The sequence below is a fragment of the Cryptomeria japonica genome, chromosome 8 (genome assembly GCF_030272615.1).
Source record: "Cryptomeria japonica chromosome 8, Sugi_1.0, whole genome shotgun sequence".
Taxonomy (NCBI): Eukaryota; Viridiplantae; Streptophyta; class Pinopsida; order Cupressales; family Cupressaceae; genus Cryptomeria; species Cryptomeria japonica.
Window position 1 is genome coordinate 328496039 of NC_081412.1, and position 16727 is coordinate 328512765.

At 37.9% G+C, this 16727-nt stretch overlaps 1 protein-coding gene across 3 annotated transcripts in view; it reads left to right on the forward strand.

Moving 5' to 3' along the window:
• The window catches only part of LOC131061514 (uncharacterized), a 77269-nt gene that overhangs the window by 26850 nt on the left and 33692 nt on the right, over positions 1-16727 (forward strand). For all 3 annotated transcript variants that reach the window (XR_009110545.2, XM_057995238.2, XM_057995237.2), the window contains exon 2: positions 7663-8049. Coding sequence is in view for 2 of the 3 variants with exons in the window: in XM_057995238.2 (XP_057851221.1) it covers positions 7663-8049 (387 nt within the window). In the remaining variant the exon portion in view is untranslated. The remainder of the gene's footprint in view (positions 1-7662; positions 8050-16727) is intronic.

The following is a 16727-nucleotide window of genomic DNA, read 5'->3' on the forward strand; positions in this document are numbered from 1 at the left end:
TTAGTTGTTCAAAATTTGAGGTAGGGCTTTTCTCATTACCAAGGGTCTGAATTCTGATAGATAATATCTTAATATTGTTTGCAAATTAATTGGCCTATCATGAATTTGGACACATTGGCTGTGATTCCTTAAGATTAAACAAGTAGTCAACATAAAGGGCTTAGGGTGTTTCAGATCAGATTATACAACATTGAGAATGGTGTTGCTAACATAGATATTTTATCAAGGACAGCAGCCTCACCTTTGCCACTAGGGATTTTAGAGACTGTTAAAGTATGAATTGACAGATTGGAAGGAGCTGCACAGAAAGGCACAAAGGAGACTGCTTTGAGGATAAACCTTTTATTTCCATTTTCTTTTCTAAGGTCCTCTTTTTCATTATCTTTCCTGTGAGATTGGAAGGAGTTGCACAGAAAGGCACAATAGAGACTTCTTTAATGATAGGATTTTTAGTTGCATTTTCTTTTCTAAGGACTTATTTTTTGATTACCTTACCCTCATGCTTTGTTGTATGCAGGCATCATAGCTGGCTTTGGCTGTAATATATGAAAAAATTGGAATATGAAAGTAAAGTAGGCATTATTACTCCGAACATTTTCATGCACTGAGTCTTAAGACATTTGCCTCATTTCTCCTTAAAGGTATAAATCAAAGAATTTTTGACTTCCCATTTCCATTAAAACTTGATTTCTCTACCTCTGAACGAATCCAACACACTCAATGGACCGTGAAAACAACAAGATTCTAGTGATTAAAGCTCTGAACTATGGTTTAAGGGAAATGAGACCTAACTAAGCTAAGTAGATTACATGCATGCCAAAAGAAGTTCTTGGAGAATCTTTCATGGAGGATGGTTCTTCATCTTTCCACAATTGGAGCAAGAGCTTCAAGATGACCTTGCATAGACTTTTGTTGTTCTATACCAATGTTTGATACCTCATTTCTATTAGAATGAATCAACAGTTTTCAAAAAGAGATCTAAATAATTTGACCACATGGTATTAAGATTCTGTGCACTAGGGTATGAAACAAATTGCCTAACTTAAAATTCAGTCAACCTTCAATTATGAGTCTAATAACCTGCGTACACAAATTTCTGAAAGTACAAGAAAACAATGAATAAAAAAACTGAAATCGGACTATAACACTTGCTGTTTGATTTTTATTCTGAGCTTTCTGTGTATTATAACATGTGCATCCAAGTCTTAAATAGGCCTCCCAACTTGGGCAAACAGAAAACGGCCTTTAGTTTTAGATTTCATCATCTGAAAGAAATCCTTAAAAATATGTCTGCTCTGTGTCTATTATTTTGTAGGTATTTGCAGTCCACCCAGAGTAGAATAGAAAATAAAACAAAGCAGCACATAAGAATTACTCAAAATCTGGTGCCTAAAATAACAGTTTCAAATACTAATAAATAGCCAGATTTTTTTTTTGCACAGCAGGCAGCATTAATTACTAAATTAAAATGATTTATCCTAATTGCTGTGCCAGAACACACTCTGAGTGACCTCTAAAAATCTAACAAATAACTGAAAGTTGAAACCATGAAACAAACTTCACTACCATCAAAATTACTAATATTAGATTACGGTGACAAGAAACTTTCCTGAGATGGCATTGGTGCCAAATTGGGTCATGCCCACCAGCAGTATGGGTGCCGTACTTGGCAGTATTAACGATTCCCTTCGGTACGAATGCAGAATCTTTATCAAAATACATGTCATGATCCATATCTGCTATCTGGTTCTGTAAGTATAAGAGTTTGAAGAGTCTGATACTGAGAATTGAAAACCTGCAGCTAAACAAAAACTGGAAAGTGTTTGTTTTTAGGATCAGAAAAGTAAGTGTGCAGTCATACCATTTGCAAATGATTTGATTCTCCTTATATATCTCCATGTTTAGTGAAATGATGCACTTTTTTAGAAAGGAGACATTATTTGAAGGGGTGTGTCTTTAGTTAACAACTCTATTAATTGTTGCCTTTGTTATAATGGCCTCTCTTAAATTATATTTGCCTTTGTTAGTTTTATTATTTTAAATTTAGAGAAAATATCACTTGAAGCTACCAAACACTAACACTCCCTCTTAGCTAGGGAGATATTTTCCAGATATCTACATCATGGAGTCTCTCAACATGATGCCCACGATGGCTACACCCATTTGTGGAAAGCACAAAGGTTCATCACGGAGTCTCTCAACGTGATGTTTTCATGGAGTCTCTCAACATGACGTCCACCATGGCTACTCCAATGTGTGGAAAGAAACACACGTATAAGTGCCCATCATGGAGTCTCTCAACTTGATGTTGTCATGGAGTCACTAAACATGACATCCACCATGGCTATTCCCAGAGGGTGGAAAGAACCACATCTCTGTCTCAGAGATGGACAAGGGCTTTCACCTCAAATTTCTCCGTCTTAGAGAAAGATGCATTAACAAGTGCTTTCACCTCAAATTTCTCCGTTTCAGAGAAAGATGCATTAACAAGGGCTTTCACCTCAAATTTCTCCACCTTAGAGAAAAGTGCATTAATAGCAGATAACACAAATTACTGATGCTAAGCCTCACTCTCAGCAAGGGCTTCAAGTACTAGTATCAACCTTCTCGTTCAAAGTTGCTTCTGTTGGTTTGTCAGACTCCCTCTAAATCTCCAAGTAGTTGCATCGACCTTCTGACCTCCTCGTCTAAGGTTGCCTCTGTTGGTTTGTCAGACTCCCTCTACCGATAACTTGAGTGATGGTGTGCATTCCACCAACTCTCGCCAAGCTACATATGCGATACTCAGCAAGACATAAGACTGCCGTCTAGATCATTGTCGATGCGCTAGGCACCTCTCACCACGCTTCACAGAGACAACCAATGATATCTCCAACAGATCTCAACCAAGCATCAAGAGCCACGGCCACCAAATCCGATGTTGTTTCTGATGAAACAGTATTTGCAGTTCTAATGAACAGCTACAGAATGAAAAACGACGTAGTCCAGATGATCTTTGAGGATTTTGTCTACTGTAACATGATTCTTTACCTTCATCACTTGTTTGTCCAAGTTCATCATCTGAACACGTCCAAGTGGTTCTCTGAACTAAATTCCCAATGAATTACATCCATCACTCGAGATGATGCGGCCGTCCTTACCCTGCCCAATCCTATTTTTTGCACTGAGGGGGGCCCTCTTGTGTCGCGTCATGTCTTAAAGTCATTTAATTTTTCACATTCTGCAATGGAGGAGATGATATCTCTTTATAGTGCCAAGGCTTAATCTCATTCCCACTGCAAGATGATGACTCAGCCTAATGCATGCAATCTGCTCATTTACAAAAAATAAACAGTAGAATTCACAGTGACTTGGATGCTCTTGGTTAACCGTCTCCATCCTTTGACAACTTGCATGCATCATGGTCTTATATAATAATCATCTCAACATAGAAAATTAACCGCTACACTCCTTCCGCCTGCTCCAAGTATATCTACACAGATTGCTCAATGACTGGTGCGACTGGGTATTAATATTGTTCGCTCCACCATTATTTCGCAATGATCCTCTTCCTTTTATATCTTGGAAACTTACAGGGAGCCGATATAATGATAGAGTGCCAACGTTGGAAGTCATGTGGACTAACACTGCAAATACCTCCTGGGATGCCGTTCAATGCAATCAAGATTTCCCAGGTCAATCTTGTTTCATCTGCACCGCCGCCTCTAGAATGGAAGCAAGATCAGGAGTTTTCAGGATTGATGCCGTTCTAGGTAATAATCACGTTTTGTCACAAGCTTCTCAATATGGAATTTGCCTTGCTTCCTGCAAACAAAACATACCGCCTCTCACAACTGATCTTCGTTATCCCTTGACTGGTGCATTTCTGTATACAGGAAAGCTACGGAAAGACTTAGAGCGCATCAAACGCTCGAGAGAAAATAGCCGTATCTAAGAGCCAAACTATAGAAATATTAATCACCCAACTTTAGACTTTGATTTATTAAACTTCTCCACACTTAGAATAATGACAAATATAAACCTTCAATATATCAAACTTAGATATGAATCGATTGTCAATTATCTTTCTTTGTCTGCCAACCCATGATGTTCTGTAATCTGTAACCTTTGACAGATCGACGTTCGAACACCTTGTCGCTCTAACTGCTATGTTGCCATTAATATCACAACATATAGCCCGATCCAAAATTTAATACCAAGTGCCAAAGATCTCAGCGGAATAAGAAAATCGTTTTACCATAGAATAGGCACAGAATCGAATTCGCTCTGATATCATGTTAGTTTTTAGGATCAGAAAAGTAAGTGTGCAGTCATACCATTTGCAAATGATTTGAGTCTCCTTATATATCTCCATGTTTAGTGAAATGATGCACCTTTTTAGAAAGGAGACATTATTTGAAGGGGTGTGTCTTTAGTTGACAACTCTATTAATTGTTGCCTTTGTTATAATGGCCTCTCTTAAATTATATTTGCCTTTGTTAGTTTTATTATTTTAAATTTAGAGAAAATATCTCCTGAAGCTACCAAACACTAACAGAAAGGTGAAACTAAGTTCTACAATTTATTTTGAAGTTTTCAGAAATCTGAAACTTTTTGCACTTTCTACTGTTGAAAAATTTGGAGAACTGAATATTAAATAGGGAATATGGTATCATAATTTTACTCTTTTGGGAGGTAATTCTGAACTTTGTTAAAAAGGATTCAAGAAAAATAATTATAATACAATATCTACAATATGAGAAATGCTTTTCTAAGGATTTTTTAATTTCAGTGTAGGTTTCAGGGTGCTTATAGAGTGCTGTAGATGCCACACCAACCAAAAATTTGTTTTTTAATGCAATACTGTATCAGTCTTCAGGTCATTCACTGAAGCACCATTTCCATTCAAATTCACTCTCTCATTTCCTGTTTTGCTTTCTATATATGGGGAAAATCGCTTAATAATTACATTTTTGGATTTCTGGTTTTGCCTCTAGACATAACTATATTTTTACCAGCTATTTTATGTTTAATATTCTCTTTAAAGATTAACATGATACTTTTAATCTCCACTCATAGCCATGCTAGCCCTTTTGACATAAGAACTGTGATTTTAATTTTTTATGATACCGTATTTACTATTGATACTTTTTCCTGGTGGAAATGATACTAAGAATCTCTAGATGTAATAATATAGTCCCTCCTTGAATTGCTTTTCTCTTAAAGCATTGAGAATACTGGGTGTTGAAGTATGCATTTCTTTTCCCCTAATGCAATTGCTGGATGTTAAGTATTTTATGTCCACATCTTTGCAAGCCTGCATGTATGAATAATCTTGAAGTTGATCTATGGATGCAATCGATTACTATGTCTTTTTTTATCTCATGTACCTGCCTCTATTACTGTGTGACCTGCTTGTATCATAAGGGTTCTTAATCCATTTTATGTTAAAAAAGGTCTGAATGAATGTAATCAGCCTAGTGGCTAGAGATGGCCCCTGTAAGGTCCTATGGTTGAGGGCGGTGACTTCCTAAAAGAAGAGTTCCAGACATCTCTTGTTAAGTCAGTGGAAGAGTGGGGGATGTGGCCTCCCATAGGCAATAACTAATTCATTGAAACTATAATCATAATAATTGTTAAGAAAGAGTTATGATCCTGCTGATTATACCGGTATCTATATTATTCTTTTTGTGGAGTGTTATTTTTAGGTTAAAAATAGCAGTTAAAATGATGGAGAACATGCTAGCATCCTTGATCTAAAATGTGGAAATTTAAAATGAATATTTTCATCTAAACCCATTTGAAAATTTACATTTCCATTACTTTTTGTGAATAGGATCCAGACAAAGGCCTGCCTTGTTGCCATGTATTATTGAGACAATGGGCCACCTTACTTTGGTGTGGAATTAAAATTGGGTGTTAATGTTGAATGTAACCCATTTTCAGTAATCACAACCTCACATTAATGTCAACACACCAAAGTTGGAAAACTTGGACTCGCCACGGACTCAAACCCATTTGAAAATTTACATGTCCATTACTTTTTGTGAATAGGATCCAGACAAAGGCCTGCCTTGTTGCCATGCATTATTGAGACAATGGGTCACCTTACTTTGGTGTGGAATTAAAATTGGGTGTTAATGTTGAATGTAACCCATTTTCAGTAATCACAACCTCACATTAATGTCAACACACCAAAGTTGGAAAACTTGGACTCGCCACAGACTCGGCAGCCCAAAAAATTGATCTCGGATTTGGACTTGACAAAAACTTGGGAAAGGACTCCGCAAAATAAAAACCGTAGTTTTACAGAAAAAACAAAAATAAATTAATGTATGATCTCCAAACACTCAATATTTGAAATTTCATCATTCATACTCATAGTTTCAGACTTTAAAATGTATAATAGCAGCATAGGGTTATAAATGTTTACAAAATTACATATAATGATATGTCCAAATGTGAAAAACAACAATGGACAAACTAAAGAGAAGACTACACTTCCTCTTTGCTCTCCTAATATAGCTCTTTTTTTCAAGCCTTGAGCTAGTAGTAGTAGCAGTAGGTGTTGAGGTACCTGTTTTGAGCGAATAAGAATGGCAAATGAGTGAAAAAAAAAAACCACTTTTTAACATGGCTGGGCATCTTTCTGTGCATTGTGAGTCTTTAAGTCGGACTCACGAGTCCCGACTTAGGACTCGTGGGAGTCCTTGGCACAGACGAGTCTTGTGCCAGGACTCGTCTGGACTCAGCTCGTGAGTCCTTGGTGAGTCGACTTGGCCCGCCAATAGACTCGCAAGTCTTGGTGAGTCCGTGGCGAGTCCCACGAGTCTTCCAACTATGCAACACCCCATAACTTTTGTGACATATCCTTTGGATATCGGTCACATTATTACAATGTGGGGTTTTAAATTTTTTATCTTAAAGTAGCTGCTTAATAGACAGCATTTATTTCTTGGAAAGATGGCAACATTGATTGTGTTGTTTGGTGGTAATGAAAGGATTTGATCTTGTTCAAAAATTGTTTGGGTGGCTGGACAATCTTTCTTAGTCTCATAGGTGTGATGGAGCATTATCCTATTTGGTGGAAAATAGGTTCTATTAATGTTTTGTTGTGATTAGCTGGAGGTTCATGAACCAGAAGACCTTCAGTGTGATTGACATTTATCCAAATTGGCTAGGTGAAGGATAATTAGATCTTGCAAATTTTTATGATTCCATGGATTTCTAACAAAAGTTTCTACAAATATTTAAAGCATTTGTATGGATTTATAAATTTAGCCCAACTAATACATCACTTACAGTTGAGACATATGAACATGTTTATTATTATAATTAAAATTGCATTTACTTTTGAATTTAGATTGCTCACTCCTTAAGTGAACCTACTCAGTCAGGTTTCATCCAGAATGATGTATTTCAGAAATATGTGGACATTCTGTAGTTCAGTACCATGGCAGATTTTTTTCCTATATTTTGAATTGTTTGCAGAGGATCCTAGTAATGTCTATGCTTAGCATTTTGATGTAATCTCTTGTGTAATCACATTTCTTTATCATGCAATAGAAAGACACTTGGAAAATAAGAAATTCTTTGGTTTTCATCAATAAATGTTACATATTATTTTGTGGTTGAAGTTCCATTACTTTTTATGGCAAGTTGCTTTTTAATGTTTCTGTACAGGACCCTGATTCTAATACCACTCAAGAGTTGAATATGCGTAAACAATATCGACGGCAAGAGTTGATGAAGATAAGACGGAAAGAATTCCAACATTGTGCTGATCTTGAGTTGATTACTTCCCAGTTGCTTTCATTATATGAATCTCTGAAACCACAGGAGGAGGAAGAGACCAACAGAAAACAATTACTCTCATCTTTACAAAAGCTGATAAATAAACAGTGGCCAGGGGCTCGTTTGCATCTGTTTGGATCGTGTGCTAATGCTTTTGGTGTGTGTAAAAGTGACATAGATGTTTGTCTTTCGATTGATGATGAACCTTCTAGCAAGGCTGAACTTGTGTTGAAGTTAGCAGAGATTTTGCAAGCAGAAGATATGCAAAATGTGCAGGTGAGTATCCACATCTTATAATTGGGAAATGATTGATGTGTTGATGTTTAAATTGCAGCCTCTCTGATAACTTTATGTATTGTACATACTGTAGGATGGTAAGTAGAACAGTAATGCCTTTTTGCAGTTGTTTCTATATGTTGTGGCAAAAATTGGCAACTATGCAACTTTGTACTGAATATTTAGGGCTGCAAGTTGGTAAGTTTCTGATGGTCTTGAAGTTCTCCTAGCCTTGCTTTGATGTGTATATGTATTATTAGTTTAAGCTAGCTATCTATATGAGGTTTGAATTTATTTTTATAGAGTGTCTGAACACTTTGTAGATTCGACTGGAGGTGATATTATCTTTGTTAAGCCTATTTTAATCTTTTATTGTCACAAATTTGCCTTGAAAACAAAGTAAAACCTTAGCTGCTCTCTTCCTTGATTGATATATTGATATTTCTATTAAGGTTCAATCCTAATGTTTAGAAGAGATTGTGAGGTTGGTTTGTATGCCTATCTAACAGTAGGTAGACCTTGCCTTGTTGGTGAGAGTGCCGAGTGCTAGATGTGTACTCAGTGTTGAGCTGTTACTGCTTTACATAATGTTGATATGTAATGTCCCCTATTGGATTCTTTCTCTGTTTTTGCCCTAGAATTCCCAAATAAGGTATGAAGTATATTTAGGGAATGCAAATTGCCAATTTTAAATCTTGATTTATAGCCTGCAACCAAGTTAGTTATTATTCTAATATCCATGAAAGAATGGAAAACATATAATAAATAATATTATGAGGAGAATCCTGATCACCATTGCAAATTACATAATCTGCATGTGGGATTCAATAAGACTTTCCCTAACAACTCATCCACATTATGGAGTTCCTTGGGAAATCATATAAGGCACCTCGAGCCTATCTCTTTCCATCAAGCCCAAGAGCACGGAATGACACCTGCCATTCAGCCTCCTGGTCCTACCTGGGGTTGGTGTATTTGACGGAACTCAGTGCGAGTTGCTTCCTTATTATGTATTTCATTCCTTCACTCCACAATGGGATGGTTGATTTCTACAACAATCAACCATCATAGAGATTGGAGAGGAAATCGCAATAGGGTAAATGGAAATCCTCCTATCTAAGCGCAAGAGCAGACACTCACCCTCTTGGCCCCAAGTGGTTGGCACATTGGACATCCATCATGGGGTGGCCTACGGAGATGGAAATCTCATATCTGCTACTCTTCCTTATATCTCCTTCCCTTCTCTACGTGATTGTTTGTCGGTTTGCAATTAGATTGATGTTCCAGGATATGCATCTCATATTATTATCTGTATCAATGCAGAAGAGATTATATGCTAAATGATATCTATGATAGTGCATATATTAAACATATATCTTAAGCATACCACAAAGATAATTAACAATGCTATTATCTGCTCTGTATAAGAAGTCTGGATCTGATCTGTTATGTGCCTGATTTCAGTTCATACTTAATGCTCAATATATTTTTTTTTGATCTAGATTGATGCTTCCTTCAATGGATTGCTGGATATATTTTCCTATCTCTATGATGCCTGTATGATTGCAGATGATATATATTGATTTCTGATCCTGATCTATATCCTTCATAAATGCAGGTCCTATGTATAAGTCCTTCTGTTCTTATTCCTTTTCTGATTTTGGGTCTCTTGTCTGCTCCCTTAAAATAATATTTCCTTTTGTTTTCTGCTGCTAATAAGTTCTGAACTTAATTCCTCTTTTCACTTCTCCACTGCCCTCTTATCCTTGCACTTTGTCTTTAAATACCTTCTTCACGTCTCTTCACAAGAGAGGTGATTCTTCACAAAGGTCAGCCTCAACAACATAGTTCTTCAGTTAATCTGGTACAGATGTGGCTTGTAAAATCCCACTGGAGTTTTCAAACATCACCCAAGTTCTATCATCTGGTAGCCTATTGGTAACATTGTCGACATGATCTTCAATAGTACCCCTTCCAAAGTTTAAGCTGCTATCATAACTTATTTTGCAAATTCTTAGTAAATGTTTTGAGAATGGGTGGCCATTGATGATCATCAAATTACATAGATAGAGATGAAAAGAACGAAAAATTTTAAATTGAAGAAAAATGAGTGCTTTGAGAAGGCCAATTTCTGTGAGAATCAAATCATCATAAATTTTTGGCATCTATCTCTAACAATCTTGTATCAAACTTATATGTTCACATAACCACTTATACATATACCAATGATCAAGTAGAACTTATATAATATCAACAAGTTAGACAGGATTTTGGTTTTAGCTAGTGAAAATTGTTGTTGCTACTGGTGCTCTAGTTAAATAGTCTACAGTTGAACTTTCGTCTACATTGATCCACTGAATTTCTAAATCATAACTCAGACTCAAAACACCATTGTGCAACTCTTCCTTGAGCTAGATCTTTATTTGGCTTTTTCTTTATAAGATTTCCTATGGCTTGATTGCTTTTTTCAACAATGAAACATTTTGGCTTTAGACCAGGGTTGTAGGATACAGCATCCCCCTTCGTCTGGTACGTGTACCTCCATACCAGGTTACATAGTTGAAAAACCCGGACTTGGCAAAAAACCAGTAAGGCCTGAAAATACGACTCGACAACTTAAAAAATTGCTTAAATTTCATTAGAAACACTTTTTTTTGCAAAATTCAATGAAGAGATGCATCCAATGAAGCAATAAATGAGTTCATTGAAGAAATAGCTCAGTCTAGTTATATTTGATTGATTTAAATGCAAATCAGATACAAATTGTATCCTCATGTGGAATAATGTATACTTTTTAAGATGAATAAATACCTCTTACTAATGTATACCTTTTGCCTCTAACTAATTATAATTAAGGTAACCACACCTCATCAAAGACGAATAACAATAATCTCCTTATGCATGCCATTCTTATAGTTTCTGATAGATATCTTGCGGCTTGTATGTGAATTGCTGCACTGATGTGGATGTAGATTGCTGCCTGTGTCTTTCCTTCTAAGAAAATCATGAAGCCTTATTCCATAAGACAATTTTCTGATACTCTCTATTGCGGGCTAATGACAACTATTTTTGACTAGAGAACGATGAGGGTGTTGGAACTCAATCATCCAGTGCCCAATTTTGCTCCAGTGTCAGCTCCGTTGTGCATTTTGGTGAAATAACCCCCTTAGTTTTTTCTGTTTTTGAATACAACACGAGCGCCCATTAGCGTTAGCAATAAGCACAAATAAACCATCTCAACCACTTATACAGTGGGAGGATAAGATAAAACATTGAAAGAGCACTACATTTTAGTGGCATGACCAACCACTTCCACTTATTCAGTGGGGATTACAAAAGATTAACTGAAGGCTTATTGAAAGCAAAACTTGGCGGTGTAACTTGTTACAAGCTAGGGTTGCCGTTGCACCAAAAGATCGACCTGTCAATGCCCGATACAACCACTAGACTTATAGAATCCACAAGAGGCTGTTAAACCATGTCGCGAATCCCCGCGAGGGACGCTAACCCACTGCCAACAATTCCCCTCTCAGCGTCACTCGCCGTGGCCTGCGTGATTCGAACCTGTGACCAAGCTCTGATACCACTTGTTACAAGCTAGGGTTGTGTTGCACCAAAAGATCCCACTGCCAACATAACTAGCCACCTCCACCCTTTCAGTGGGGAATACAAAATGAAATAACTAGAAACTTATTGTAGCAAAAACTTGGTAGTATAACCAGCCACTTCCACTTATTCAGTGGGAAAGAGTTAGCTTCAGAAACTGAAATTAAGCAAGCTATTTAGTACTACTAAATCAGCTGATACAAAAGCTAACTATGAAAAATTCAGAGATATCATCACAATATCATTGCTAATCCTTAGAATGTCTAATCCTAACTCGATGCCAAATTAAATATAGTGAAAACAGAGAATTTGGACACTTTACCAACTCTGATTTGTGAGAGCAATAATCTGATATTTTTGAACAGCTACCCAAAAAATCACTATTATGTTTGTATCTCTCTCGAATCACCTCCGAATGAAGCCCAAACTAGAAGCAAATGAAACACAGAGGCTGGATGACCAGGTAAGGACAGCAAGCTGCCCTGGAGATCAACCCAAACAGATGGCACACACAGTTGGAATTTTTGTCATTGATGTCAAAGGCTTGATTGTGCTGATTACACATTATGGTCAGATTGAGTTACTTGCCTTCTTGGTTGAGTTACCTATCTACCTGGTTGAGCAGCTTGAGCTGCTTGGTTACCTTCTTGTGGTGCTTGTATGCTTGCTGGAGCTGCCTGGGTGTCTGGTTAAGCAGGGTGTGAGCTTGCTTGTCAACAGTTGCATCAGATTTCTTGTCACATCATGTCAGCCTTTGAATTTTCAAAGGAGTCCTTAATTATTTAAGGAAACTATGAAACTTTATTTTCTTGGGCTATTTTATCTCAACGTAGCATTGAAATTTTTCCTTGTGACGCCTTAGTTATTGAGAGCGGCTTCAGACCTCTTAGTGGCGATGCTATTTGTGGTGTTTCAAATTCTTTCTGGAGTATCGTGTCTCTGACTTGGCAGAGATAAATGAAATAATTGATGGCCCTTCTTTAAAGCCTTTGATTAAAAAAATGCTTTCGCTAGCGGAGAGTTTGTATCGTGGGTAGTGGTATATGTGCTGAGTTCGCGTATTTTTTGAGATGAATGGATGAAGACGCTTTCAGGTGTACCGTCATTTTTTCTAAAAAAGGACCACGCCTGGCTTTTGAAGAATGTCGTGGGTCAGCATATACCACAAGTATTGTGAAATGTATTGAATTATTTTATGTTGGAGCATGTAACAGCAAGTGTTGTGTAGCTTGGTTTCAAAAAAAAAAAGAAAGGTTATCGCAGCATTAGTGGGGTTAACGTTTTTGACTTGGAAGCCGCATAAGTTCCCGTGTGCTAGAGACAATTTTTTTCATTTGTGGGAAATTCGTATTTTTGTAGAGCTTTTCATATTCCTTGTGAAGCGTGAGAAAATGGTTGCAAGTCAGGGGTTCGTTGTTTATATGTGGAGATAGCAACTCAAAACGCCGTACCTCGAGTCTTTGATGTTATGACATTCTTTGTTGTGAAGGATTTTTATTCCCGTGAAAAAATAGGAGTCGGGTGCATCAGTTAGGTTGTGTGTGTACAACTACTAGGCAGTACCATATGTCTGGAGTTAATTCTAGAGCTCCGTTTTTGGAGATTTAAATATATACAAAACAAATTTCAGCGACAAAGTTTTTTTTGTGTGGTGTGTAGAAAAGTTATGATAATACTGAAGGAGACTATGAAGTGACTTTGTAGTTGATGGGCTGAAAAAGTGACCGAGCAGAGATACGTTTTTGCGTTGAGGATGAAGTTTTTGTGAGTAGAAGATCATTTTTCAAAAGGGGTTATTGTTCTCTTTCTATGACAATGTTGAATATAACAGAGAGTCATTTAGTCTGCTAAAATGGGGTCAACATAGAAATATTATATTATCTTAGCTAAATCTGGAAGTATCCCAGTGTGTATGTAATGCAAAACAAATTGATATGTAGAAGTTTTCAATCTGCCTGGACGTGTCTGTAGTAATGTGCAAACTATTACATTTCTAGCTTGAATCTATATTTTGGCATGATAAGGTGGACTGGGTGTTTCATCTTGCAGGGTGTGTTCTTCGGAGAGTTGGTGCTCTCAGCAAACTGGTTGTTTTTTTGTAATCTGGGTTGGTGCCCATTCAAGTTAATGAAAGCTCTTGATGTCGTGGCTTTTTTACCCGAGAGGGTTTTCCACGAGAAAAAACTTGTGTTTATATTTTGTGGTTGCTCTTTTCTTGTTTCACTCAATTATTTGTTTTAAAAGGTTTTGAAATACTGATTCCTCCCCCTCCCCCTCTTAATATTTCCTGTGTGCTCTTCACGCACTCCAATGCAGCCCCAAAATGTGGTATGAACAAGAAGCTGGGCCGATCAACTTTAAAAATCACACACTCCTTGAATCACACAAACTGGAGCAAATGGATGCCTAGGGCATAGAGAAGAATGTCACTGTACCCACAAAAATCAGTTCAATCCTCTAATCAGGGTGAGAAAAAACGTGGAATCAGCAAGAGGGTTTCCACAACTGAAAAAACCAAGAACTTCTCTGTTGGATCCAATGGCAACTTTTGAATGAAGCTGCTCCAATCAGCTAGGAATTGTCTTTCAAACTCGAAACTGCAACAATCTAGGAAGGTAGGCTACCTGTTGACGTGTTTTTTTTGACAGCGTCGAACACAGAATAAAGTCACCAATGGTCACCTTACACTCTCTTGATCAAAATTAGTCCGTATGCTAAGATTGCATAAAGTTCAAATGGCTAATTCCAAGGTTCCTTCAGTGCGTGGATGTGACTCAGTTGTTTGATGGGTTTGCCGTTAACCCAAGGGGCCTTACGTGTGTTCAATTGTAGAAGATGATAAACTCGTGCAAGCTCAAGGATTTCTATATGGATGATTTTGCAATGAAAGCCCTAGTTTTGGATTTTTTTGGATTTTCGAATTATGCAGAAAGTAAATGAGAGTAGGGTAGAGAGAACTATGCTAAAGCTAATCTAATCCTAAGAATAGGAGACGAGATCACTCATGCAAAATCAAACCACGCTTCGCTTCGCCAACAGAGCACAACTATGTGAAGGTGGTGCAATCTTCAAAGGGTGTGTAGAGGTTTTTCAGATCACCAATATGGACCATCAGATCGAACAATCTTCACTAATGATAGAAGTTAAGCGTACACATAACAAAAGGCTCAGGCTAACTTTGCACGGTATACAACAATTAGCTGCACACCGAAAGTATGAGCTCGGATTCTACAACAAGTACTCCTATCAAATCCGGTTCTCCTAACAACATGTAAGCAAATCTAATCTAACTGAAGTGAGCAAGACCATGCAGATTGCTAAAATAGAACAAGAATACACCATCAAAATTGAACAATGTATTAAGTTGGCTACTTTAACAATCATGATGCAATAATCTCAGATAATAATCTCTCCTCCCTTTACAAATGGGGGGGGGGGGTCACCCCTTTATATAGGCCTCATGCCATGCAAACCCTAATTAGGTTTTCACCCCAGAAGATTCTCCACTCAAGATGCAACAAGGTGGGAATCGGCAATAAATACCCCATAAAGCCCATATACAATGATTCCATGAGCCTAAAATAGCGCCTACTAGTGCATTAAATGCACCCCACTATGCCGATCACGCCCAAAATATAATAAACATCTCCATGCAAAAAATAAATGCCCATCATTCTTCATGCGACGACGACATGCACGAAGAATCTGTCATAGAATCATAAATAAGGCGGCTGCATGCAAGAAGATTCCTCATGCGACGACGACATGCATTGACCGGACCCACACTTAGTCAAAATACCCTCAATAGTAAATACACCACCACTATTCAACTAAAAGATTCTCGTCCAAGAATGGACGACCATTATCCCGTTCATTTATGGCGTATGCAATGAATTTGTTGACGACGGCTTCCAGCTCTCCGATGGAGACACTTGGCACATTTTCAATGTCGAATTCCATCAAGGCAATTTCTTCCTCGCTTTTGGAAAAGTAGCTCTCCCACTCCATCATGATTTCTTGTGTCTTCTTCATTATACTGGAAAATGAAGAAACATTTGCAAAATGTTCCTTAGGGAATGAACCTACGAAGAAGAACTCGTGCAACTGAGATTTCAGGGAGTTCACTGTTATTCCACCGTGATTGAGTTTCCTTATGAACAATGCCTCAATTGCACTGATGATTTCCTCCTGCACCCTTCTGATGGAATCTTTCAAAGTAAAGGACTCTACGCTGAATTTATCGAAGGTGTTCTTTCCTGAGCAAACGACGTAGAGGCATCGGGGAAAGTCATAAGCTTCATTCTCCTGAATTACTTTCCCATCAATTAGAATTTGCCTTGGAATCTTCGTCAGAGCCCTGAGCCGTGGAATGGTTAAGTCCTGGTATACGTGCACATCCTCCCACAATCCTTCCGCTGCCTCCAATCTACTCAGGAGGGCCACAAACTTTGAATGAAGCTGAGCCAAGTCCTCGATGAATTTTCCTGGTTCAGTGTAAACATCTTCTATCCATTCCTTGGAATTTTGCGCCATTGCTCTAATAACTTCCGCATCATCAACAACTTCCTTAGAAAGGGAGGAAGGAGGAGTGAATGAAGGACCTGCCTCCCTGAGGGGTCTTTTGAAACTCCTGATGTACTCGCATAGGGCTCTATTTTCTTCCCTCAGCCGCTTACATTTCGCCTTTGATTTCAGCATCTTTTCCCTCATGGCTAAGGAAGATTCTTCAAAGTCTCCCATTACTTGACTTGTGGAAGCATGGCCAAGATCAATCTGTCTGATAACATAATCCTCTTGCCTAATTTCGTTCCTGTCTTTATCTATTGCAGGCTCAACAATGTGCAGGGTCCGGGATCCTGACTCTTCCCTTACAACCTTGGAGAATTTCCGAGGAGCCTTCCTTTCTGCTGGCTGTTCCATCTTTTTCAACAATTCTTCCAACTCCCGGGCTGGATCAGTTTCTTTTTCTGATTCCTTTCTCAGCCTTCCTACCAACCAATCTGGAGCGGTGATGGAGTGACTATGAACCTCTACGTGCTCCTGCTCCTGTGACTCTTCTTCCATTTCGCCAA